At 39.1% G+C, this 26,825-nt stretch overlaps 1 protein-coding gene across 20 annotated transcripts in view; it reads left to right on the top strand.

Moving 5' to 3' along the window:
• Positions 1-26,825, top strand: part of LOC126850734 (protein turtle) — a 208,725-nt gene that overhangs the window by 176,757 nt on the left and 5,143 nt on the right. For 12 of the 20 annotated variants that reach the window (XM_050594005.1, XM_050594008.1, XM_050593996.1 and 9 more), the window contains 11 exons: positions 1,939-2,170; positions 4,848-5,126; positions 11,367-11,654; positions 11,800-12,209; positions 12,583-12,854; positions 13,153-13,325; positions 13,643-13,705; positions 15,245-15,325; positions 18,263-18,448; positions 18,645-18,872; positions 19,370-19,463. In XM_050594005.1, the coding sequence (XP_050449962.1) occupies positions 1,939-2,170; positions 4,848-5,126; positions 11,367-11,654; positions 11,800-12,209; positions 12,583-12,854; positions 13,153-13,325; positions 13,643-13,705; positions 15,245-15,325; positions 18,263-18,448; positions 18,645-18,872; positions 19,370-19,463 (2,306 nt within the window). Of the gene's footprint in view, positions 1-1,938; positions 2,171-4,847; positions 5,127-11,366; positions 11,655-11,799; positions 12,210-12,582; positions 12,855-13,152; positions 13,326-13,642; positions 13,706-15,244; positions 15,326-18,262; positions 18,449-18,644; positions 18,873-19,369; positions 19,464-23,116; positions 23,371-26,825 lie in introns of all 20 variants that reach the window. The other 8 variants (XM_050594010.1, XM_050594007.1, XM_050594016.1 and 5 more) reach the window with 6 other exon arrangements.

Here is a 26,825-nt window from a genome sequence, read left to right as displayed (position 1 = left end):
TTCCCGAATCATAATCATCCAATAAAGAATTTTATCGCGTCATGATCGACGCAAACTTGTTATCGATCACTTACCGTGCACGCAACGAGAACGCAACGAGAACGAAATATGAAATATAGTTTCACCAAGTCACAAAAACCATTTGAATTCACGTTGCTATCCATCCGTGTTGAATGCCGTTTTCAGGCGCGCATACATGAACAGTGAATTTATCTCGCTGGATCTTCCGCGCGTTGTTGCAGGGATTAAATGTCTTGAAGCAAATGCATTAATACGAGCGATAACGCAGCGGATTTTAATGCAGGCGTTTACACGGGCCGTTTTAGCTCGGGCTCGCTCAAATATACGTGCTTACCGGCAGTTTTAGCATCCGGCTTAACAGGACGTAATTTTCCGCAATGGTGGCGTAATGAGACGTGTATAAAACGACACTAACCCCGTACGCTCATCATATTTTCGTTCGTATATTTTCTTTATGATGAGGCGCGAGCTTCGCTAAGCCCGTGCTGCTAAAAATAAATGATGATACTCGGTCCCTTCGTAACCTAAATTCTAATTAAGGCTCAAATAAAATATCTAAATTAATATTTACAGCCAGCTATCGCTCTAGAGCCAATATTAATGCCATTGAAATTTATATCGCTTTGTTGGAATTATTGTTAATATTGTTAATTAAGATCTATTTATGCATGGAAAATTCTTTACAAAATCTTTAATAGAATAATTACGCTTTATTTCATTTACATAATTTTTCTCTCTTAATGTGTTTGAAACTTATCATATATATATATCTTGCACATACTCATCCTCAGAAGTGCCGATGGTCACCACCACATTTAAATATGAACAAACAAATATAATTCATACATAAAATATTAAAAATTTCAATGAATATATATGTTTTTAATGAACGTGTTGCATACTTAATTTTCTTTTTTAAGATCAAAAGCACGCGCGAATTTTGCACTATTTCTCGTCGCACATGGCGTGCATTTACTCGCAAAGCTATGAATAATTTTTCCCGCACATATCTCTGCACTCTTTATTCTAGATAAGATTCTTTAAAAGCACTGCAAATATACGAACCTCGTTAATATAATATCGTGAAACTAATGATTCTAATTATTTACTCTCAAAGTTGAACTTCGACACTTCGTGTAACTGTCATTCTTCCGCATTTTCCTACACAGCACGCAACTCCGCTAGTAAAGAATGCACGATTATTCGGTATGCGTTGAGTGCATGTGAGTTTCTTCCAACTTACGACGTCATCCATACGTACGACCACATTGAACCATTGCTTTTTCATTAATAAACTTTTAGACGCGTTAATACGTGGAGACGTCGTAGATCGTCTCCTTATTCTCGTCATGCCTTGCGCGTTTCCTTGCTCGGAAAACAAGCGATCCCCGGACGTACGCGCGGATAACGCCCGTAGGTCGTTTTACTCTCGTCAGACACGCTGCATCCCTTGTCTCATCATTTATCATCTCATGATTTACGGCCGGTGCGAGTGAGTAACGAGGTTTGATCGCGCGAGTAGAAAGAAGGAGAGAGAGAGAGAGAGAGATCTCTGAATAATGGAGCACGTCTGGACTCGCCCCGTTAAGCGAGATTAAAGCTTAATTTCGGTCACCTTGCAAAAATAATGAAATCGTTGGGAAAAACTTTTTGGAGCCCTACGAATGAAAATTTTATAATACATGTATAATCTATCCATTCTTTTTTGATCGAATGTCTTGCCGTAAAGATAAATCTCGAGTATCTTCAAACAGACGTGTAATATTAGTTATTAACTCTAATAAGTTTCATATTTTTTTATTAGAATTCAAAATCGTGAAAAATTCACATGCCCAGATAAAGTCGGACAAATGCTCGCACCGGCTTATACGCGTTCATTACGATCCCTCGTTTATGTTGAGTGTTGGTGTTGGTAAGGGGCAGGAGACACCGATATACATATGGTACGACACGTATCCAACCCACAGTGGCGAAGGATACGAAGGTCGTGTCTCGAGGGTGAGCGAGAATTCGCCGTACGGCCAGGCCAGCCTCAATCTGACGAACATCCGCGAGAGCGATCAAGGATGGTACAAGTGCAAGGTCGTCTTCCTCAACAGGTCACCCAACAGTCACAAGAACGGTACCTGGTTTCATCTAGACGTCCACGGTAAGTAATCTCGAGTTTTCACGCATCTCCTGTCATATTGGAGACAATTGTGACACTCTTGTGACAGTATGTCGTTAAGATACAGAATTAACGAAGCGAGTTTTCATCTAATCTTTTTTGTTACACGTCACATTTTGTTGTTTGCATCGGTGAGAAATACGCAAAGTTACTTTCAGGATATATGTTGTGGAACGTGTTGCAACAGAAAAAAAAAAAAGATACTTTACTTCGCGTAAAGTTGTCCGTTAGTAATAAAAGTTATGTCCGCTGTGCGCTAAACGCTCTTAGTCGAAGCTTTTATCCGGCTTATATAAGATGAAATTGCGTTATTTCTACTTCGAATAGTCCCGTTAATATTACTTTGTGAATTCAAGAAGATTTTACGATTCTAGCTCTAATATAGTTTTATAATACCTGCGGGAAAAGTTAATCGTGTAAGTTACATTTGTGTTTGAATAATTCTAGAAATTTGTATATATTTGTACTCAAATAATTCGTAATATATTGTGTTTTCATTCTCATATTTTGATTAAGGTTAACATTACATTTTTGCGCATTTTATTTATTATTAAATAAACTTTTCAATCGTGCTTTTTGAACATTGAAAATACATTTTTCACATTTACTCGAGCTCCTTCAAGAAATATTCGTATACGCGTGCCAACACATTTCATAATGAGAATAGAGATCTCGGAAAAATATATGCCAGTAGACGAGAAAGAAACGCGTTCGCGCATTGCTGGAGATTCGTGAAATTCCGGGATATTCTCCTTTCGCGCTTGGTTAAACATCGGCAAGTATAGTGTACGAAAATATTCCCCGTCGCATGCGTTTCTTTTCATCTCAACCGTCTTCGAGCTTTCCGTCGACGTGACTTCCTATCAGGAAAAGGAAAGCACGCGAATGATAAAAGGCGCTTCAAAAAGACGCCGCCGATTCTTCGATGTGGCTCTATGCGAATTCAGCAAACACTGCTTGCAAACCATGTCTCGTCGTGTTTCTCATCGTCTCTAACGTCTTAGCGAATTTCGCGCGGGACGAAGTTAGGTTTCTCGCTTGCTCAGCCCGCAGTTCGAAGCACGCCTTTTCCAAGGATTCTGTCATCGTGCCCTTCATTGCTTCGGCGAAATCTCCCGAGAAATGCGTCCCTGCTTACGACGAGTAAAATGGGAAGGAGGATCGCAAAAAGATCGCGTTACTGGACGGGGAAATGAGACACGGTGAAGGAAAAATAAAAAGAAAAAAGAAAGTGATGGAAGAACGGGGGAAAGAAACTTATTGCCGCATTTTGCTCGGCTATAAACGACGAGGGCCGGAGGGAAGAGAAACATTTGGATGGCTTAGGGAGAATGTTGCGTTGTCCTCTTTTTCCCTCGTCACACCTTCTCATCCCCCCTTTTCCCGTCACTCCACTCCGCTTATTCCCAATTTCCCCGTCGTTCTCCATCGAGCTCCTCGGTCGCACTCACCAACAACAACAACAACAACAACAGAGAGACGACGCCGTGTTACGCCGACATATACCCGCAAACGGCGTCAAAGGAAAAAATACTCGGGGCACCAGAAAGCGTTTAAGGTCCTTTTATACTTTGTAGTCGGCTCCATTCGGTCGCTTGCTCGCGCGTTAGGGTCATAAACCGCCGCGTCCTTTCGCGTCACTCCGTTTCTTTTCTTTTTTCTTCTTTTCTACTTCTTCCAGGAGTCTCACACCTACAGCTACGTTGTATCTCTCGCGGCGTCGCTCTCGAAATTAAAATTCCTTGTCTTTGAATAACAACGAACGTGAACAAACGGTGCATCGCAGCGGATGATATCTCGAAAAACGGAAGAGCTTTGTTCCGAATGGCAACAATTCGTAAGAAATTTCGCTGTGCAAAGCTTCTGCAGAAATATTTAATTGCGCCCTTTCTGCTTTCCTTACCGCAATATAATCGGATTTCTTGCGCGCGCGCGTACCCCAATGTCGATTAAAATTTTTCCAACGAAGTAACTCTCTATCTCTTCCCCGTCCCCGTCTCTCTGCTTACGCAGAGAACGCGCAATTCGAAGGGAATATCGCTCGAAGAACTGTTTTCTCAACTATTACAACGCAGAATTTGCATTAAATTCAACCGTTCGTTTTTCCTCCCTTTTTCTCTATCGTTATTTTACCCTTCATTCCGTCGCTCCGAATTGTCGATCTTACGAGGCTGTGCTAGGATAAAAAAACTCTTGTCGACTCTTTACATTACTTGCTCAGTCGCGAACGCTGGACGGTAAAGAACTATTGTGATTTCTCCGGGATGGAAAGAGGATGGATGATAAAAACACGAACTTCTCGAAGGAACGTTTTCCAAACGTCCATCGCATCTTCGCGGACTTGATTGTTCTTCTAACGTCAATTTACCCGCGGCCACTCTCTGTCATCAAAGTGACAAGAGCGCGTCGCCTCCGTCTTTTCTCGCAAAAAATAAACGACTTACATTTGTCGTAAAACTTTGAAAAGATGATGTTACCGAGTCGTAAAAATAATCTCTTACGCAAGACATGATTTCGTTCGCAAATATTCGATCAATTCGAAATAGTGAATCCGCGCCCGTTATACTCGCTTTAGAAATAAGATTATAATTATAATGCAACGGAAAATGTGATTATACTAAATTAAATCACGATCATTCGCTTCTGCTTCTGCTTTCAGCGCCACCCAGATTCAGCGTAACGCCGGAAGATATGATATATGTGAATCTGGGCGATGCGATAATACTCAACTGCCAGGCTGAGGGTACACCAACGCCAGAGATCCTTTGGTACAAGGACGCGAATCCCGTCGAGCCCAATGGCCGAGACGTTGGGATATTCAACGATGGCACCGAGCTCAGGCTCTCGACGATCAAGACCGAGGACATTGGCGATTACACCTGCATCGCCAGGAATGGGGAGGGCCAGATCAGCCACACCGCGCGCGTCATTATCGCGGGTGAGTGAAGTTTCAGCTTTTATCGGAGTGTCAAGGAAATCTTGGTGTCGGGGTCGTAATTTCGTTGCAAAGTTGAGCGATAAATTATCCGTTCACCTTTAGCGGAGCAAGAAGATACGATTACGTTCGACAGCAATCGGGCCTTATCGAGAGGGAGAGAGAGAGAGAGAGAGAGAGAGAGAGAAAGAGTGAAGGAAGGCGGGGGAAGAACGCGCTCCAGATAAAACTTTTTTAATTTAAATTTTATTGTCATTCAGAAATATTCACGAGCAAAGAGAGCATAATACGAGAAGATGAATATCGCAAGATTCTAAGAATTGTCAAGCTTTTGAGATGATCTAAACATGGTGTAATAAAATAGCAAATGCCCAGTTATCTATATGATGTATTTTCATAATATAATTAATTGTTATTTTTAATCTCCTGAAAATATTTCTGCTAAAGAAAGATACATACATACATAGTACATACATATATATGTATAAAGAGAGAGAGAGAGAGTAGAGTAGAGAAGTATAAACTTTTTTATTCGAGAAAATCTCTTAAAATTCACAGCGTGATTTTATTAATGCGGGTCACGGAATGGCGTCCATTCTACGATTTCGCCGTGACGGCACAAATAATGACTCCCTTTTTTCCGTCAGTCCCGGATAATATTTCGCAGAGAACCTTAGCATGCATGCGCTGTTAAGTATTCCTGTCTGACAGATGCCGCGTTACCGTCACTGCAGCAGTGCGGCCGCTTAAATCCACTTGGTACAGGGCGTGACACGTGGCTGCGACAAAAAGTGTCGTAGCACAATTTTCGTTTCAGGGTTTTGTGTTGAACAAACAAATAATAACATAGTGTCGCTTATCTATTCTCGAAGTTGATGGTGAAAGTTTAAGCTGTCCAGATCCTGGCGTCGATTTCCCTATGAATATCTTAATCAATCACCTGTCTATCACAGCCATCTATTTGATCGCTTACAAATATATTGGTTCAAAAAAATAGATGATATATATATATATATATATATATATATATGGCTACAAATACTTATCTTGATAATTAAATACCTCTTTTCTATAGTTAAGTTAGATACATAATTAAAATATAATTAAGGAATATTTCATAAAAGTTCCATCTTTACCCGGCGAACGAGAAAAGCGCAGAACTCGAGAGCGCCTTGAGTATAATGCTAGTAAACTAATTAAAGAAGAAGATACTTTGTACCGAAGGTAATAAGAGGTCTTTTTAGTCTTTTTTTCGTCGAACATAAATAGTGAAGTCGATTGATTAGTTAGTACCGGCAACTGTAGAGACTGCGCCCGGACCCTTTCCGAAACTAATTTAATATGAATCGCGCGATAGTAAACGCGCTTTAATACACTTCCGAAAATTGCCCCGACATGCCAGCGCGATTAATTATCCGTGATCGGCACCCGAAGAGAATAACGCAAAATACGGTTGCCTGCCAGACCGATAATTAATAAACAGCAAACTGCCGTGGTAATTATCGAACGCGCCGTTATCAGAAACAGATATCCCTCGATAATCAGCGTCGATCGGCCGAACACCGGTAATGCAATTCCAATAACCTGCATGCCAGAAAATATCTTAAAGCAGGCGCGTGGGGGTTGGTTCCGTCGGTTTTGTTATTTATCGATCGCGTACGAGTAAACCATCTTCTCTCTTTCTCTCTCTCTCTCTCTCTCTTCTGTCTCTATCCCACTCTTTTGCTCGCTGTGCAATCGGAAATGAATTTTCACGGGCAGGTGATCTCGGGATTCACCGCGCCCTTACGATACATACGATAAATTCGGCATTACAAACGGAATAAAAAACGATCCTTTTACAAGCGATTTCGCAAAAAGCTCTTCGAGGAGAAATTCCGTCGAGAGCTGAAATATTATTACTGCTGCTGTAAAAGCTTAGAATGCTCTAAATTTTTTTAATATCACCGATACAGCCCGCGACTTACTTTAAATAATATGTTTGAGATTCGCATTGTGTTAGAAACCATTCATTGTTCGCGAAAGTCAAGTTATCTGAAATAAGCCTTTGCTTTCAATAATTATGCGCGTGACAAATTAATTAAAGGTTTACGTATACATCTTATTACCTCCAGTTTAATTAACTCAACTCCTTTTATTCTTTTCCGTTTCTTCACCAGCATCTTGTGTCGTTCTTAATGGATATTATGGATAAGAAAATTTTTATCGCGCGACATGATGTATATTAGATATTACATACGATGTTTGGCTTTCTTTTTTTTTATGCTCGGCTTAAGTATTTATCCGCGATATCCATAATAGTGTCACAAATCATGAGACCTTCCCCTAACTTGATACTTTGCATTGTACGACTGGCGATATAAAAATAAGCATTCTTCATAATATTTCTGCTTCGTACGATAGAGAAACTAGATATAATAGACCGTTCGATTTTTGTAACTTTCTGGATAATCTTTATTTCCCAAATGGATATCGCGGTAGCGACAGGTGTGTACCATTCCAAGTCATCGCTTTGTGAGCGAGCTCGGAAAAAGATAAGAAATATCGCAATCTCGTCCGCATCATATAAACCATTTTAACGTCCATTTCCTTCAAACGGAAACGTTTTCCCGTGCTCGAAGGCGCAACATGCCGATGCATCCATAAAGTTCGGGTGCAGGGACGAGACATCGTAGGAGACGTATCACCTCCCTCCATCTCCGTAAATTTTACGAGCCGATACATTTACTCATATCGATACCTACACACCGTGATAAAACTCGCGTTAGGCAAAGTGGTTACAGCGGGGTTCCGGCCGTCGCTCGTTCCGCCGACCAATTAAGGCTATTTCCGTTTCCCAGAATTCCGGACGATGGGAAGGGAGAGGAGGAGGGAGAGGTTAAAAGGCGATTTGTCTTGTTTTTCCGGAGCCAACAGCCACTTTCCGTCTCCGAACCATCTTCTTGTTCTATTTCGCTTTTGCGCTTTCCACCCCATTCCCTCTCTCTTTTTTTTTTCCCCAACATCGTCGCCCGTTTCTGCCCCACAACCACTGCAAATTTGTAACCCCCGCCAATGGCAAAGCGCCGTCGGCACATCCGTCTTCATCATCGTATTGTCTTACCGTGTCGTCTCTTGTTTTCACGCCCGTTTACGGTCTTGGTCGCGAGATGGTTATTTAATGGATTGAGAAATGGCGCGAATGTCGCCTGTCTGAAACGACAACGAAGTCGTAAAATTCGCTCGCACGCGTGAAATAAAATTAGAGGAACGTTAACGGGAATTATTATTCTTATTAAAAAGATAAGCAATCAGAGAACATCCGGTGTGTTAAAATTTTACATTTTTCATTACTATACTTATTTTTCGTTTTTTTTTTTCATATATTTATTAAAATAGGAAATAAAGTAAAAAATTACACGTATAAATAGGAATAATAATCATACTAAATTTCTGGGTGCGTATGTGCATAATCTGAAAAGAAATTTATTTTAAAAAAGCCACGTGCGTTTATCTCTCGCATTTTAAAATGCAGAGAGAGACACACTTATTTTACATGGCACAATATAATGTGGCGTTTCAATATTAAACAAAATAGAGCATTTAAAGAAGATAAAAAATCACTGAAAAGTAAACATTATAGGAATAAATCATTCTAGAATTTATTCTGCATCTCGACTGCTCCATTTGCTAAACTACACTTCACGGTGCTCGTAGCACCACGTATTCGCAATGTACAACGTGATGCAGCGCGACGCAGTATCATGTCATAGCTATGTACTTGGCATAAAAGCCCATGCGCCGTTCTCCCTCCCTCTCTCTTTCTCTGAATTTCATTGCCCCGGTTTATCAAGATTTTCGTCTGGTTGGCAAACGCTGAAATTTGTCACCGTGACACTCTTCGCATCGAGAATGTGGCGCATAAATGCAACACGGTCGATGATGCAGCAGACGGCGGTAACTTAATAATCACTTTATAAAAGTGTTTTCGGTGTCCCACGATCTTCCACGAAGCTCTTGAATATTTCCGCGAATGAATACGCGACTGCGGTAAAAGGAGAGGAGCGATGTCTCGAAAAGCCGCCTTCGCGTAAATATCGACCGTACACATTGGTGGAGGAAATTGCTGCTTCAAGTTGATAAAAACAACGTTAACGATCGCGCGTAATGTGCGCCGCGCGGGGATAACTTTGTGGCGACAGCACGCTCGACGCATGATTCTACAAGCGACTCAGAATTCCATTCGCCTCATTCGCCGCGGAAAAACTTTGCAAACTTCCCCTTTCGTAAAGTATCCTTCCGAGTTTTCACGCCCGCAACGTAAAATGTATATCATCGTCGGGGCGCGAATAATTAAAATGTATCTCCTTGATCGCGCGCCGCGACGAGCCGCGCGAGAGTGAGACATATGCATCGTTCGCAAAGCTTCGTAAATACGAATAATAAAAGACGAGGGATTCTTAAGATATACCCGGGATAAGTTCGAATGAAGCGGCGGGTAATAAAAAGATTGACGTGATGGATCGACATGATGGATGGTTTGATTGAGTAAATCCTTGTGCGCGCGTGCTCGGATTTAGATGCAGCGAGCATGCAAGATTATGCGAGGAGATACGTTCTTCTTTCTTCTTCCTCCTTTTTTTTTTTTCCCTTTTCTCCGGGCAACAAGTTCTCATTCCGCGCTTCGTACGTTTATCAAGCTCGTAGATTCAAATTTATTCCTGTCGCGCTGGCTGCTGCAGCATGCACCGCCGGCGCGTATTGTGCCGCATCTTCGGAGGTGCGAGTGGGATATATTGAGACATTGGGCAGAGCTTAGAATATCGTTGCCCTCGTTTCTCGGGATTTCCCGTCTGCGGAACGAAACTGTGATATTTCTTACGCGGCTCGAAGCCCACCTCTCTTCTCTTGCCGTCCTTTCTTGGCCGGCGCGAGATCGAAACTTTCCGTTGAGCATTCGTAACCGAATGCGCACCAGCAGAAAGCTATTCCGCAACCTCGAATTTGATTATGCCGATAACAACGCAAGGACAACAAACACCGCAACAATCTGCCAAATGTTTAATTGTTCAAACGTTTGTCAATACATTTGCATCATGACATCAGCTGCGTTCGTTTGCACGTATAAATTTACAGATTGTTTGTGTGATATCTATATCCTCTGTTTACTTTGCCAACTAACAATCTCGAATTCGATTATATTTTGCACGGATTTTAAATATTGCGTATTTATGAAATTAAAACTCAAAAGCAGACATGCAGTGTAGATCGCAATAAACTATGTTTTATTAAAAATAAAAGAGAAAACTATGCGTTTGTTAAAATTCATAATTATAGAATTTAAAGTAAATATGATGTCTCAAATAAATGTTATTTAAAGTACGATAATCAATAAATATGAATCTTTTATGTGATGTTATAAGAATAAAGATACGTGTCACATGTGGCGATTTTAGCGTCTATCATCAAAGTACTTCTCGCAGTTCAATCAGTATCTTTCATCGTGGTTTCCAGTGTCACTAATTTCTTGACAATTCCGCGTACATTCCGCTCGATCCCATTCACAATCTAAGCTCCACTGTAGCACAGGCGGAGATGAAGGCGATCGTAATCCCGACGAATGACGACAGATCAGATTGCAAAAATGCCGTGAAATCGCGCGAAGCGGGGGTTGGGTCTTTTGTGCGACGAGAATCGATCTTTCGCTATAATACGGCGAGATATTCGTTTCTGAGGCGACGGGCAAAGCCACAAGTTTTGAAATTCTTCACAATGTGAATACGCGAGAGACGACTAAGGGCGTGGACGACGTTGGATATCGATGAAGATATAATGCACCTTGTTGAGCACCTTTATCGAAGGCGCAGAAATCGTGGCGAAAGGCAAATTCGAGAATACTCGCGCTCAGACGGCATACTTTCGTCTATCCGTCGTGGCTTTTTACTGACAAGCAAAAGAGACGTTATCGAGAATCGATGAAGACGACGCTATAGCATTCAATTTCTCTCTCTGTCTCTCCATATGACGGCGGGTTAGCATGCTATCCTCATGCTATCGTCTCTTCCGGGATATCTTTGACAGCAAGACAACCAATATCAGCAGTGAATCGTCACCGCAAATTCTGTATGTAATAGACAAACCACTATACGAGTATCGGTCAGATCGGTTAGATCTGATGACCACATGATCGATATCTCGCGTCTTTTCTCAATCTATGATAAAATTATATAATTAAAATCGTATCGTGTTATTGATCCATTGCAGGTGGAGCTGTTATTACGTTGCCGCCGACAAATCAAACGAAACTAGAAGGCGAGAAAGTGCAGTTCTCCTGCGAAGCAAAGGCTCTGCCGGGTAATGTAACGGTGCGCTGGTTTCGCGAAGGCGCTCCCGTCACGGAAGTCTCGGCCCTAGACACCCGAGTGTCCATCAAGATGGATGGCAGTCTGGTTATCAACCCCGTCAGTGCCGATGACTCCGGTCAATATTTATGCGAGGTCACCAACGGCATCGGCGATCCTCAAACTGCTAGCGCCTACTTGAACGTCGAGTGTAAGATTTATTTGAAAAGTTATAATTAGAAAATCAAGCGAATAATAAAAATTCCAAAATATAAAACATTGAAAAATATATGTTAAAAAAATCCAAATGACAAACTCAATGCAATCGATATTTGAAAATAATTTTGAATTTTCAGACCCGGCGAAGGTGACATTCACCCCCACTGTTCAATACCTGCCGTTCCGTCTGGCCGGTGTGGTCCAGTGTTACATAAAAGCCAACCCGCCCCTGCAATACGTGACCTGGACCAAGGACAAGCGCCTACTTGAGCCTTATCAAACGAAGGACATCGTTATTATGAACAATGGCTCCCTGCTCTTTACACGGGTCAATGAGAATCACCAAGGTAGATATACCTGCACGCCTTATAACGCCCAGGGCACGCAGGGCAGCTCGGGTCCGATGGAGGTCCTCGTGCGGAATCCGCCTGTCTTCACTCTTGAGCCAGAATCGGTATACACGAAAAAAGTCGGCGAGACGGTCGAGATGCACTGCGACGCTCAAGAGGCCGAGGGAACGCAGAAACCAACGATACAATGGCATCGGGTATAAATTTTAAAAAGATAATAAAAATAATAATAATAATAATCTTTATTGTGCAATAAAATGCATTATGTCGAAAATAAAACAATAATATTGATTGTATTTTAAATATTGCCAGCAAAACTCTCGCTATATTTCATATTTAATATCATTTTTAAACATATGTGTTTTAAAAATATATGTATATTATATATTATGTCTGCAACAGTAGAAAATAATCGGCATTGCTACTTACAGAGCTTATAACATAAAAAGCCGAAAGACATCGCAACAATAATATAATTTTTCAAATACTTTTGTATTGTTTGAGTAATAAATTTGCACGTTGACGAGCTGCCTCGTCGCGTTTTTTTAAATATCCTTATAATTATGTTAGAGGGACGGCGGACCTATCCAACGCAGCCGCGCGAAAATTGTCGGCGGCAATCTAACTATAGAGAGCCTACGACGCGCAGATTTTGGGTTTTATCAGTGCATCGCCTCCAACGAAGTCGCCACTATCTCGTCTTCGACGCAGTTGATAGTCGAAGGCACGCAACCCCATGCACCTTACAACGTGTCAGGCACTGCCACGCAATTTTCGGTAACGCTAACTTGGTTACCAGGCTATTCCGGTGGTCCTGATTACAAGCAAGATTATACAATCTGGTAGGTATACGTAGATAGGGATAGGCTGATAGGTATTGCAACCTCTTAAAGCTTCTCTTGTCGACGCAATAATCGCTTTACTCGAATAATAGAGACATTCGTATCGTAAAAATTATTTTACCTATATAATGTATACACTTATATTCTATCAATATTTTTATATTTATTATTTATGAATAAACGGGTATAATACTGATATAATAACAGATATAATACTAATATAATTATTTGTGCCAAAAATTTGAAGTTTTTAAAGTTTATTCAGATATCATTTTTTTTTCTTGTATTATACGCTCAGGTATAGAGAATCAGGAACTTCGGAATGGAAGACAATCCCCGTGACTCCATCGGGTAGCACGACAGTGACGATCAACACTCTCACGCCAAGCACGCTCTACGAGTTCCAAGTAATCGGAAAGAACGCTCTGGGCGAGGGAATGCTGAGCAAAGTCATCACAATCAGAACGCTCGGTAATGGAAACCGCATTACGCTACTTGAGTTATTTCGATTCTACTAAAGTTCTCGATACATTTTTCATAAGTCAGTGATACAGGTCTAAGCGAGCAATATTTGATAATCTAGTGATAAACACCATAGATTTATTTCATATGTAATTAATTATTATAGCCCCGCATAATTAAAACTATTTCTTATGAATCTTATTTTATTAATCTGACTAATCTGACAAATAGCGCCATTAACTTATTTAATAATTAACAAACTAATCTTTGCATCCGTACAAATTTCTTTTTCACTATTCACGTCTTTCGCTGCATTCTTTTCCAAGGCGTTGCTCTGACCCACTCGGCCACCCCTTCCACGGCTGATCAACCCGTCTCACCGGAAAGTGGTAAGATTCGAGTGATAAATTACTGTTTATATTTTAAATGTGTAACATTAGAGAACAAGATAAATTATTAAATGCTAAAATACCGAAAATCGTGAGAAAAAAATGTTTTAAAACGTGACGCGTTACGTATATAAACCATAAATTTGATTGCATAAAATGTCGGAGACAGCACACGTTGCAGTATGTTTGAGATGCTAAAACCGACAATTTTTCCTTACTGTTTTAAATCTGCAAGCTAGCGAAACGCGATCAGCTGCTGTAGTAGATATCTCGGAATATCTTGTGAGTCGCGCGACTTCGCAAGCTGAGAATGGCACCTCGATGACTGTCGAAAGGAAATTCATGCGTGTGGATGTCGTTCCCGCGATCCTCTCATCGGAGATATACATAGATCCGAGAGTCGAAAAATCGCGCGACTTTTTTTCTCGAGTAGAACCGTAGGGACAAAAAAAAAGGAGGAAGAAAGGAACAAGCGTGAAGGAAAAAAGGTGAGAAGGAGGCAAAAAGATAAGATAAGGGAAGGAAAAAAGGGAACGGATACGAATGTGGAATGAGGCAAGATGAGCGGAGAAAACCGAGAAAAAGAGACGAAGAAGGAACGGAGAGACTTCCGCGGCGACTTATCGTATCGGAAAACCCATCGAGCCGTTCATTCTGCTTCCGCTTTTATTTCCTTCCCTCGAATCCACCGGTTCATTGCCTTCCATTTGTACACACCGTACCTCGAGCATCCCTGATACCGGCGTCTAGGGATTTCTATCTGGTTACCCTTCAAGCGTTTCTTTCGCCTATCTCGCTTTCTTCTCGCGTTATATCTTTTTCTCGCTGTAGCGCTTCTTCGCTTTCGCCCATGCAAGCCCGCATCATCATTGGTTTCGCTTCTTAGTCTTGTGTCGACAAAGAGCCGGCTTCACTAACGCTGATTAACCACGGTTAACTTCTCTTTTTATATTTCTATTATTTTTTATATAGAAATATATTTCACGTGTCAAAACTTGTGTTTTATAGTGAAATCCTCTAAAGTATTTTTCTAGAATCAATTTTGTTCAATGAATATTTACTAATCGTTACAATTTTTTTTATCTTTAATTGTAGAGTTAAAATTTTGTATAAGTCGAGTCCAAAATTAATTAAGGAATAAAATATTAATAGAATAAGAACACAGTTTAATTCATCAAAATTCATTGTATCAATATATTCGTGAAAAAAAATTAAACTCTTGATTCGCAGAATATAGTTAAAGAATTCTGTTACATATAACATATAAGATAATTTTGGAAAATTTTGTAATACATTCCATGCTACAATTTAGAAAGATATTTTGGCTATAATTAGAACTAATTAACATTGATGAAACTGACCTTATCATGATTAGTAGAGTATTTAACAATATAGAATATTTAATAATGAGTTAACCTATGTTCCATTTAGAATCTTCGTAATAAAAGCCATAGCTTATTGTTCCTAAGTAAATTAATTTTATTTCTGATTTTATTATTGATTCTTGTTTAATTTTTAAGTTTTTTTTTCTCATTTCAGACATCCTTGATTATAATACACTCGTATTACCGACTGATTCCACAGGAAATCCCATACTTCCGATAATCATTCGACCGAAAGGTAGATATTTTCATTTTTTCATAAATATATTATAAAAAAAAAAGAGAGAAATTTTCATAGGTAAAATAAAAACGATTTCTTAATATTCTTACACATTGATAGTAATGAAACAACTATCATATTCTTCGGTTGAGATACGCGAAAGTGTTCCTCCTTACTTTCATCACTCACGCGTTTGACGGATTATTTACATTCGACATGCATGCATGATGACATATGCAATTGTCTGTCTCGTCGCGCATTTAATTAAAAATCCTCTGCTCTACAAAGAGATGGCAAGAGCTCAAAAATCCACCTTTTTAAGGTGGAAGCTCTCGCGCGAGAAGATTAACCATCATTATCTGCTATGGTGAACGTGAAAATAAGTGTCAAATGGCACGAATGAGAAAGAGGGCAATGAAAAAGAAACGCGTATGTTCACGCGCATCCACGCTCGCTCACGTATACCCAGTTCGCTGTACAACGATGCGAGAAAGATACAGAGGAAAATAAAAATGAAATCCTCTTAGCTGCGCCACACCGGAGAGAGCTACAACGAGGAGAGGTATTCCAAGAGGAAGAGCAGGAAATAACATCATACATTTTGCACGTACGAGACGGTTCCAAACAATCTACTCCGCTTTAGAGTTGAATAAACCCAAGAAAGTTCTAGTTGTACTTCTCTCGCGCGCGTCAAGTTTCAATCATATTTGAATTGCTGAGAAAGATGGGGTATAGTGATATAAATCAGATAAAAAAAAAAAATAAAATTTTGATTTAAAACAGTTGTATTTTATTTTTATATATATAATTATATCGACGTGATATAAAATTTTATATTGTAATTCGTATTTTTTTATAATAGAATTTTAACATCGCTTTATCTAATATTACATAACGTTTGTTTGTGTATTGAAATTTTTAACAAAGTTTTTATAAATAAAATCCCTGAAAATGTATACGCGCATTCCTCCACAGAAATAGCGCCCATGTTATTTTTACACAAAAATAATAAAATATAAAAAAGTTCGTTATAGATCGATAGAAGCGAGAGAAAGCGCTCGTAATGGGCAGTTTGTGGAAGAGCAGGGAAAAAGGGAATAAAAACAATACAAGAGCCGCTAATTTTGCAATCTCGTGGCCAAACCAACGAGCCGCCTATATTTTCCGGCTATATCCAATCTTCTCATATTGTCTATGCGGTGACGTGGCGAAAAACCATTAGGAAAAAAAATCTATTTAACTTTCGAAACTCTCTGCACTAGTGCGTTTACTTCGCAATATCTATTCAATCTATATAATAACGACGAATTTTTCGACGAGAATAACTTTGTCTCGACCTTGTCTTTTTTGTCACTGCGTTCGCAAATCGATTCACTATACTCTATATACACAATGTCCCACGAGAATTTCGAGCGCTTTCCTTTGATCTCGAAAGCATGGTTCAATCTTGTCAGCTTCACGGTATGTTGATCAATTTGAATGACGCTAAGAATTGCTTCGTTCAAATCGCCGATGTAGGATAAATACGCGGACTTTGATAAATTCGTCAGTGTTTTAAACGAACGTAAAACCATTCTCGATACTAGGCTATTCTGTCTGATTGTAAACCAAGGAAATTTACCGGCCTGTGCGGTTTGCGTAATCAACAAAGCAAACAATCCTGAAACAGTTTTTACGCTTTCCGACCGCGATTCGCAACACAACACCGAAGTAATCTCCGTCAATTTTGTAAATTCCACCGAGATATTTTCCAGAACTGTGGCCATTAGATCGATAAGGGGGAAACGAGAAAATAGAGTGGAATATTTGCTTTGCCGGAATAAACCCATGATTGGATGAATCAGAATATGACGATGCATCAGAAATAATACGGCGAGAGTTAAATAAAATATTCATACCTCTCCATGCGAATTATTTCGCGCTGTGCCAGTCGTTTTCTTGATAATATTTCCACATTTTTTTTACGAACAAGCTATTTTAATGCAAAGTCGCACTATTTATTACCTAGAAGAAATAGTGCCATGCTCGGAGAACATTAATAAGGTTAACGCGCGTACGCCGGAAGCAATTAGGTCGTAACATTATATGCGCGTAAGAAGTGATGAAAGAAGCTGACCTCATGTCTGGCTAATCCAATTAAGAAGTTGCACCAATAGTCGTTTCATTCCGACCTACTGGCTTTTCGTATTCAATTTAAAGAACACCGTATGATAAAGGATATATATATATATAAAGTTTTATTTTATTAAATTTATTCTTATTTTTTATGTATATTGCGAATATAATATTATACAGACATATTTTATTACTATAAATGCAACGTTGGCTTATCCGTTTCAAGAAATCTCGAAGCAACCTATCGATTTTAATTTATCAGGACATCCCTCATCATACTACGAAGATGCATACAAAAAGTGAGAAATATTTAATATTATTGCTATCTAAACATAGTTATGATTCATTCGTGCTTATATCAGCGTATTTGCAAGTATCAGTCAAAGCAAGGAATTTTTTTTTAAGCGATGTATCGCAGCTAACCCAGATACGCGATGATGAAAAAAGTCAGACGTACAACTCTCGATAGTGCGAATACCGATGGATTTGATAGATGCGAAAATGTCGCTGCGGTCGGAATGGCGTTAACGTTTCCATCAAAAAAGCTTTTCGCTGGCGTTGCAACCCGGTGCGTCACTGGAATTATTTCGGAATTACGACAGCAACATTTATTTACTGACGCCAAAGAGATTTTTCCTCCACGTCGATCTTTTATTTCGTGTATATGGCAGAGATTAATTTTTTTAATTCTTTATCCGTTTTATTGTTGAAAATTATTTCAATCGTGATATAGTATAAAATATATATTAAACAATAAAGTCATAAAATCACATTACAGGCAAATAACAAAAATAAGTTTAATGTGTACAATGTTATATTGTTTCCGATCGTTATGGCCAGGACCAAAGCCAGGTACTCCCCGGAACCTCACGGTGACGGAAATCAGCAACGGTTTCCTGATAACCTGGCAACCTCCTATGGAACGTAGCCATCTTATCCAATATTACACTATCAAGTACAAGACGGACGGACCTTGGAAAACGCTCAACAAGGGCCAAATACGACCCGAGGAGACCAGTTATTTAGGTGAGATACTATTGTGTCTTTCTCTTTTTCCCTCATTGATCGCAAAGCAATTATTTTGCATAAAGTTTTTTACTAGCGGGGCAGGCGTCAACGAAATACGAGTAATTCCGAATAATTCATAGACCAACATTTCAATTATCAATTTTCGAGTATATGGCTTTCATATAATTTTCCCGTTTAACATAAACGTCCACAGTGAAGAACCTGGTCGGTGGTAGGACCTACTATTTCCAAGTGTTCGCCAATTCGGCTACGAATTACGGTGCGAGCGAACAGGTGAAGTTTCCCGTGCCGGCTCGCGTCAAGCACAAAGCGATCACCGCGGGCGTCGTAGGCGGTATCCTCTTCTTCCTCGTCGCCATCATCCTTAGCATATGCGCGGTGAAGATATGCAATAAACGGAAGAGACGAAAACAGGAGAAAGGTATGAACGCCCCGTGGCGTTATCGTCGTATCGACACTATTTTGCCAGCAATTTGCCTGCACCTGTGCTCCTGGTTGTGTCGTCTCTGCGTCGACTGATAACGCACGAGAGACAACGCAAAGTCTAATATAATTAACGGCAAACATATAATTGAAATGTTTTGCGCGCGTTTATAATTTTACTGTATTAATTTATTCAACTACAGAAAAATTATAACTCGTACGCTACATGCTCCCGGAACGAAGTGGAATTTTCACAAAAACGTAAGTCATTTTGTGCAAATCATAAGTTATTTCTTAGATTTTTGATCCGTTCTGGGCCCGCTTATTCTTTAGATTTTACCGAAAATGTTCATATTATAATTGTGAACGTATCGTTTGCATATTAGTGCCCAGAACTGATCAACGAGACGGCTAACGATCTGGTAACGCAGGCGTCGGGCATGCACTTGTGAAACTGAACACATTGATATTTAACATAATTATGTAACATTGTAGAACTGCTTTCAGCGTATAATATGGTGGCCTGCCGGGTCACCGATGTTAGGAACGGCGCAGGGCAGGGGCCCCAGGGAACAGTGCCTTTGAAAAAGTGAGTGTCTACCATTCGAAACACCATTATCCTCTTAAATTCCACAGAATCTTGAATCACGATACTTTGGAGCTGTAAAAGCTCCGATCAAAAGACAAGTAGACCGAGGAGATCGCAGCTGCACTACAAACTTTGTTCCGCTAATTGCATAAAATTTGCAAAAATATATAAAATTCAAAATAAAATATTCCAAAAATTATGTAAGCATTTTCAGTTATAATAATATTTTCTAACAAGTTAATTTATCGTTATAACACACAGTTATCCATATAAAATTCGATAATCAGTAATTTTCCAAGAGACAATATTTTGATGGACAACGCGATTGGAAAACGATATCACGGTGTCGTCTTAATAAAGCATCGACGGTCCTCGTCTCTGATTAAGATAAAGCAGCTCGTTCAGACATCAAAGATCGACGAACGTGACACACAAAGTGCAGATGCGATTTCAAAGAAACATATATCACTTAGGCTTAGACAGAGCTAGCGATTAAGTCCACTCCACCCCTTTTTACGAGCAATAGGCGACCGAAGCACAGCAAGCATTTATGAAACCTCTCACGAGTAAAATCTCTTCTAGCCAACAGATACTCGAACATTTACGCGATATTCCGCATATATACATTTATATATTTATAATTGTGTCCCAGATATATCAAAATTTACATTTACTTCCTATCGCTCTTATGTCAACTATTACTTTTCAGCTAATTTTAATAACTTTTTTTTTTTTTCAAAATCGTCACTTCGATTATTTCTAAAATTAATGATAATTATTCGATTATTTTACGGACCAATTGGAAATAACAATGATGTACCGTTGTGTGTCGTACATCAACACATTTACAAAGATGTATGACCGTGATGAAACTTACGGAGAGACAGACAGTATGGAGAGAAATTCTCTCTCCTACCGTCAACTCGATCCGCCTTGACAAAGGACAAGCACTATCATTTGAAATAGGGGGATTAAGGAAATAAGAAACGACAGACCTCTTTTGATCTACTTGCGCCATACATAACACTATGAGCTTCTAGATGTATATCTCGTAGCAAATTAAACCGGCAGACTAAACCGCAGCAGCAGAGGTATTTTGGACGAGGTTGGAGAAATAATCTTTCGATAATCGATAAGTAATTTACGCACACTCCCACGCGTAACACCACGCGTGCGTGCATGCGTGCACGTATCCGTTAGGCATGAATGAAAGAATCGAGCTCGTTCTGTGCGATTCCGTTCCGATTCGGATCGAGTCAGATCTCGTTGTGGCTTGAATCAGCTGACGCCCGACGATTCGTTTGCGCGTGTGACAATCAATTCGTTTTCTGCATCGAAACTCGTTTTTCGAGCGATGCAGGAGATGTACGATACGAAGAATAACGAGAGAAAATGTCGCGCGTGTACACGATACGGTAAATATTCTCTACAATTATACGAACCGGGATCGAACAGCGATTTCAATTACAGTTTCAATTTAAAAAATTAAGTGATAAAAGTACTTAATAATTTATTAATTTTTTTCGAATGGAGGAGATATATTGGATTTTTTTAACACAATTGAAAAATCACGTAATTTGATTTTACGTGAGACACGAGCTGCTCGATTCGGATCGCCGTGATTCGTACGATTTATTATAGATATCTAGACACATCGAGAAAATTTACGAAAGGCAAGGTACTTGTGCGTACTTTACAACATACTTTTTCGACATATAAAAAGAAAAAAAAAAAAAAAACGAGCCACATGTCGTAACGTGTTTCGGCTCTTTGCGATTTCACGCCAAAACGGACTGCACGTGTAGTAGCGGATAAAGTACTCAGTTGTGACTATTATGATTTTCATCGCGGCATCCAAAAGTCCACAATACGACTGCAGTGATGCCTCTTCTGGATCGTAAGACCTTTAATTTTCCGGAATTTTTTGGTACATACTCGTTACTTATTTCTTTACTTATACGCGTCTCTTTTTTGCCTTTTGACTGATCCTGAGAATCCGCGTCGACTTTTTAGAACGATTCATTCGCAATCCAGTCATTTTCATTGTCATCATTTTATCAGCCGCACCGTTCAGTTTCTCTCGAGTATTACTGTAACTGTTGTATGTGTGTGTACCGAATTACACTACTTCCTATGTGTACCTGTATCGCAGCGCTTATCGTGAGGGTGCTAGCAAAAGTTCCATCGGTTAATCCAATCCTTTTTTACTCCGTAAATCATCCTTACACGCATAGGCAACGTGTCACATTCATTCTTTAATGAAGAAAGTCGCGGACTTTGCAAGCTACAAATTCTATGGAAACCGAGTTTAATCGTATCTAATATCTAATTCAGATTTTCTCGTAGGTTTGAAGCTGATTGCGAAGCCATTCCAAAATGAACCGCACACATATGTAATTATAAGCCAATACTTACGTCAATAATTATGCAACAATGACGCTCTGTTTTCAACTACCATATCATATTCTAATTTGCGATCGAGCATGCGCTTTTGTACTTGATATGTACGGGTATTAATCGTTGTCTTTTTTTGCGATCAGCAATTATACACTTATTAGCCCATTTTGTTTTGTTATAAATATATATTTAAATGTGTTTATGGAAACAACTGTCAATAATCTTTCTTAATATTGCCTTGCGTGTAACAGTTCTATCATCTCCAACAAACAATCCTTCGAAGTATCAACATCGCAATCATCATCCTCCGTCATCATCACCCTCATGATAAGCTGAACCATTGGTCGAATTTTTTTTTCTTCACTAAAAAAACGCGCGGGCGTATTTCTCGTGACTTATGCCGAGAGAGATCGATATTGCACGTTTATACCTACACGTATATATCCAGAACGGGCTGGACGGTTCAGCCACTGCCAAGAATTCTTTTTTTTTTTTTCTTTGCAAGGCCCGCATTCGTGGTCCAGACAGTGCGTCGAGTAGAAGCAACGATTGCAATTTCCTAATGCTTCGACAGCGTCGGAGTCACGAGACATTACACTAACTTTTACGGTATAACGAGAGTTTCGTTTAACCACGAAAAACTTAAGGAAGTTAAAGTAAGTTAAGGATTACAAGTAACGTAATTTTGTTCCATGTGCTGGTTCTGCGTTGTTTTTGCTCGTGATAATTGCACTCGCGTGCTTATCTCGACGGAGCTTATTGCCCAGTTCGATTGTCCGAAAGATCGACCACGAATACGGACTTGAAATAATTTCGGTGGTAAGCACCGAGATCGCGATCAGAGCAAGGATCAGAAGAGAGCCGACGGCAGCTAAAGAATGACATCAAGGGTCGAGAGAGTCTAGAGAGGAAGGGGGCGGGATGCCACTCCGCGAACGTTGTCGATCAAAAGGCAGGAGAGAAAAGAATTGAAAGGAAAAGGTACGACGGATAGTAGAGTCAATCGATCGTCGCATCATCAAAGAAGAAATTTTCCCCGCTACCTTTCTCTCTATCTCTCTTTGCTTCTTTCATTTTGTGTCTTCGACCCTAAAACAATTCTCGCGCGAAACGGTAACCGCTGACGGGACAAAGCCGAGGCAGTTATTGCGACAAAAAGAATAAAAAATAAAAAGAAAAAAAAAGAAAAAAAAACAAAGACGATAAGAAAAATCGTGGGCGTCTCTTGTCCTCCTCTCTCTCTGTGTTTTCTGTAGGTCGACAAATCTAAACGCGTGCGGCGAGTCAGTCTCGACGCTGACCCGTTGCAGCCCGTTGAATCCGCAACTACCACCACCACCACCACAACCTCTTCATCAATCACCACTTCCTACGCAAGTAACCACCCCCGCCACTGCCACCTCGGAGCCGGTCCACGAGCAGGCCCCCCCGAATCGTGATCGTGACCATCACGCACTCCACCTCGATAATCGAGATTACGAGAGCGTGTTTATCATAGAGAGGCGGAACAGTAAGCCTAACCTCCGCTAGCCACACAGAAAGAAATCAAGTACTACCACTACTACTATTTACTACTACTACTACTACTACTACTGCTACTACTACTACCACTACCTATTACCGCTACTATTACCGCTACTACCGCTATTACTACCATCACTACGTACCCGAGACCACGGTTGCTCCCGAAAACCACGAAAATAAGCTCCCGCCGACGGTATACGTATATGTGTTTGTGTGTGTATAAACACGTTGTACCGAGCGGTCCGTCGATCGATCGAACGAATCTGTCAGATCGATTTCACAATTCTCCATCAATCGTCGTCGATCCATCTCGGTCGATCGAGCGAGCGAACGCCAATTGCCGGTGGGACATGCCCATTACTACTAGTACTACCGCTACTCTACTACCACTACTGCTACTACTATGCGAGACTACAGCTCTGCAATGTTACCTGCTAGGACCTACTAATATACCACCTACTACTATCTACTACTACTTAGGATGATTGTCATGACTGTAGATGAGATCTGCAATACAGGCAAAACAGCTAGGAGTTCACACTAGTAACATCCAGTCAGTACCCTAATATCTTCGTTCGGCGGCCTTAGGGAGTACATAGATAAGGGATCAAGGCGGTATTATTTTTTCTTTTTCTTTTTCTTTTCATTTCTTTTCCGCCGATCTCTCCGCACAAAAGAGCCGCGACACCTCGTTCTATGCATACACTCACTATCACCTGCATATAAATAAATTTACGTTGTTTCTTTCACGTTTTGTTTTTCATGAGCTTCGAGATGAACCGGGAGTAACACGGTTATATATGCTTTTCCTTTACTTTTTTATTACACTTTAGTCGTTTCATCGCTCCTTTTTATTACGTGCATATATATTTCTTTATTTTATTCAGAATTTATTATTATTCGTGCGCGTAAATTATTACATTACTTATACTTTGACTCAATCTATTCCTCTGTTTTATTCTTTGCTTTATTGCTGCTCCGTGAATCGCATTTTATGATATCTTTGTGCAAAATTTCTTTCCTTTAAAAAATTATAAAGCGTTTAACTCATTATCTTTGTGCTTAATTTACTTTTTCATTATTAAACGGTAATTACTAATTTGCACATAAAGCGCAATATGTGTTTGAGAGTTACGTAATAACCATTCACGCGGCCATTCCGCAGAATAACTTTAATCTGTGAAATACTGTAATTATCCTATATTGCTCCCAATATTTTTTAAATGAAAAACATTTACATGAATTATTATTTCTGTACAAATACTGACATTTTCATATAGGTTGCGCCCATTGAATAATCCAAAGAATTTATCGTCGTTCCTTTTCGCGCCTGCAAAAAATTTCTAAACTTTTTTTATCTCATGTCACATGTGTGCTTAATATCTTTTTATATATCATTATTGTCATATTTTATCATATCATATTAATCTATCAATTTTATCATATTAATCTTTATCATATTTGTATTCATATTCTACAATTCTCAATAGCCAAACTTTTTAAATTTATATCTTTAGTAATATCTAAATTTAATCTCTCATTTGTATAATTTAATTTTTATAACAAAATTTGATATAACTGCAATATTTTTCAGAATATGTCACAAATTTCTGATTTCTCTTCTATACATTTTAATTGTTACTATCTTTCAGATTATTATTAAAAATATGATAGTAAAAGGTATACTATTCCGTTAATGCGTTCTGTTACTCATTCAGTACAAATCATTGGTGTATCGCTTGATTTTCACTAATGCTTTCACCTATCACTTTACCATTTTCAATTAATTATTAAATGGCAGATAAATTTACGGTGACTCGATGTGTTATACATTCAATAAATATTATTCAATTTTATCTCTCGAGCTACAATATTTCTCTCGAAATAATTTCTCTCTCAAAAGGAAAATTAATTTGTATTTATTTATAGAATAACCATCGAGTTTCCTTATAACAATTTGTATTATTATTTTACTATTTATATCGCAAAAATTTCTCTTTCTAATAAATATATCTTCTTAGCATTCATTAAAATTCATTTCATAAAAAAATAGTAGAAAGTTACTGGTGTATTCGCATTATTTCGCGTATCGTATAACTGTATAAATTTATTCAACTATCAAAATTTTCAAAAGTAACATTTATTGTTCAAAATATTTATTACAAAAATTATCCAGTAGCTTGCTATAAAAACTTCTAGACTATTTCATTCCGATTTAATGCATGTTGTTTAATGATGTTTGCAATGTCTTTTTAATTAAAGACACAAAAGCTATATTAACAATCGTTGAAAAATTTCTAAGTACACATTTCATTGATACCGGGCTTACCATAATATGCTATATCTCACATTATTAATCTTATTTCATCACATCACAATATTAATCAATCTTACATGCTACTTTCACAGTATTATCTAGTACAATGCTCTCTCTCTCTCTCTCTCTCTCTCTCTCTCTCTCTCTCTCCATACACAAATCGCATGCGACACAAGTATCACTTTTTCTCTGTCAAACACGAAAAGCAGTTTTTCAACAACAATTGGTCGTTACAAAGGAGAACATTTGTCAGAGGAATCGAACAAAAATTTCGATTCGTGCTGCACCAAGTTTTTCAGCGGCGCATAAACAGCGCGTAGAACCGCAACAATTATTGCGGCCGGCGTCGAAGCTCTAATTCAAGCTTCTTGTGTTATTTGATTGTTTCCAGTCTGTCGATTCTAGACGACCAATAAACAGACACGCTCACGCTTACACGCGAACACTCAGCAATAAGCAGGGCGGAGATAGGTAAGCCGCGCTCGTTGCGGCCGCGCGAAAACTCTTGCATCCGTCATATATACATCTACCATTGTCGTATCTACCTGTTAATCGTTCACGATAACGTCGTCCTTGCATTAACCTATTCGGTCCAACTCGAATCAATATATTTACACATTTTTAAATCCTCCCTTCCATAAATCTAATCTCTTATTATCACCTAATTTCTCTCAACACTTTTGAATTTATTTTGATATATCATATATTTTTCTTGCGTCTTTCTATTTTCTTCGCAAGGTCGAGAGCTTCCTCGAGAAACAAGAGTTGTATGACTTGAGAAAAACTTAATTGTTTCATTCAATCGATTTTTATTGCTCGCTGCGTTACTCTTGAGAATTATTTTATAAAAAAAAAAAATGATATTCTCATATTAATCTCTTTATTACGAAGCACTCGACTAGCCATTTATATATTTGTGTCATATCTTTCCACATATTTCATTGTATCTTTGTAATAAAATACCTTTTAAACAAAGAAAAAATATATGTATCGTGTAAGATTTTTTTCTACTTCTGGTATTGAATCCGATTAATCGGATGTGTGCCATAACAATGAAACCGCGTCTTCACTTATATCCATACGACACTATTTATCTATTTACTCCCTAACACCACCGCCTAGAA

The sequence above is a fragment of the Cataglyphis hispanica genome, chromosome 7 (assembly GCF_021464435.1).
Source record: "Cataglyphis hispanica isolate Lineage 1 chromosome 7, ULB_Chis1_1.0, whole genome shotgun sequence".
Taxonomy (NCBI): Eukaryota; Metazoa; Arthropoda; class Insecta; order Hymenoptera; family Formicidae; genus Cataglyphis; species Cataglyphis hispanica.
Note: the sequence above shows the minus strand (reverse complement) of the source record. Positions and strands in the feature narration are given on the sequence as shown.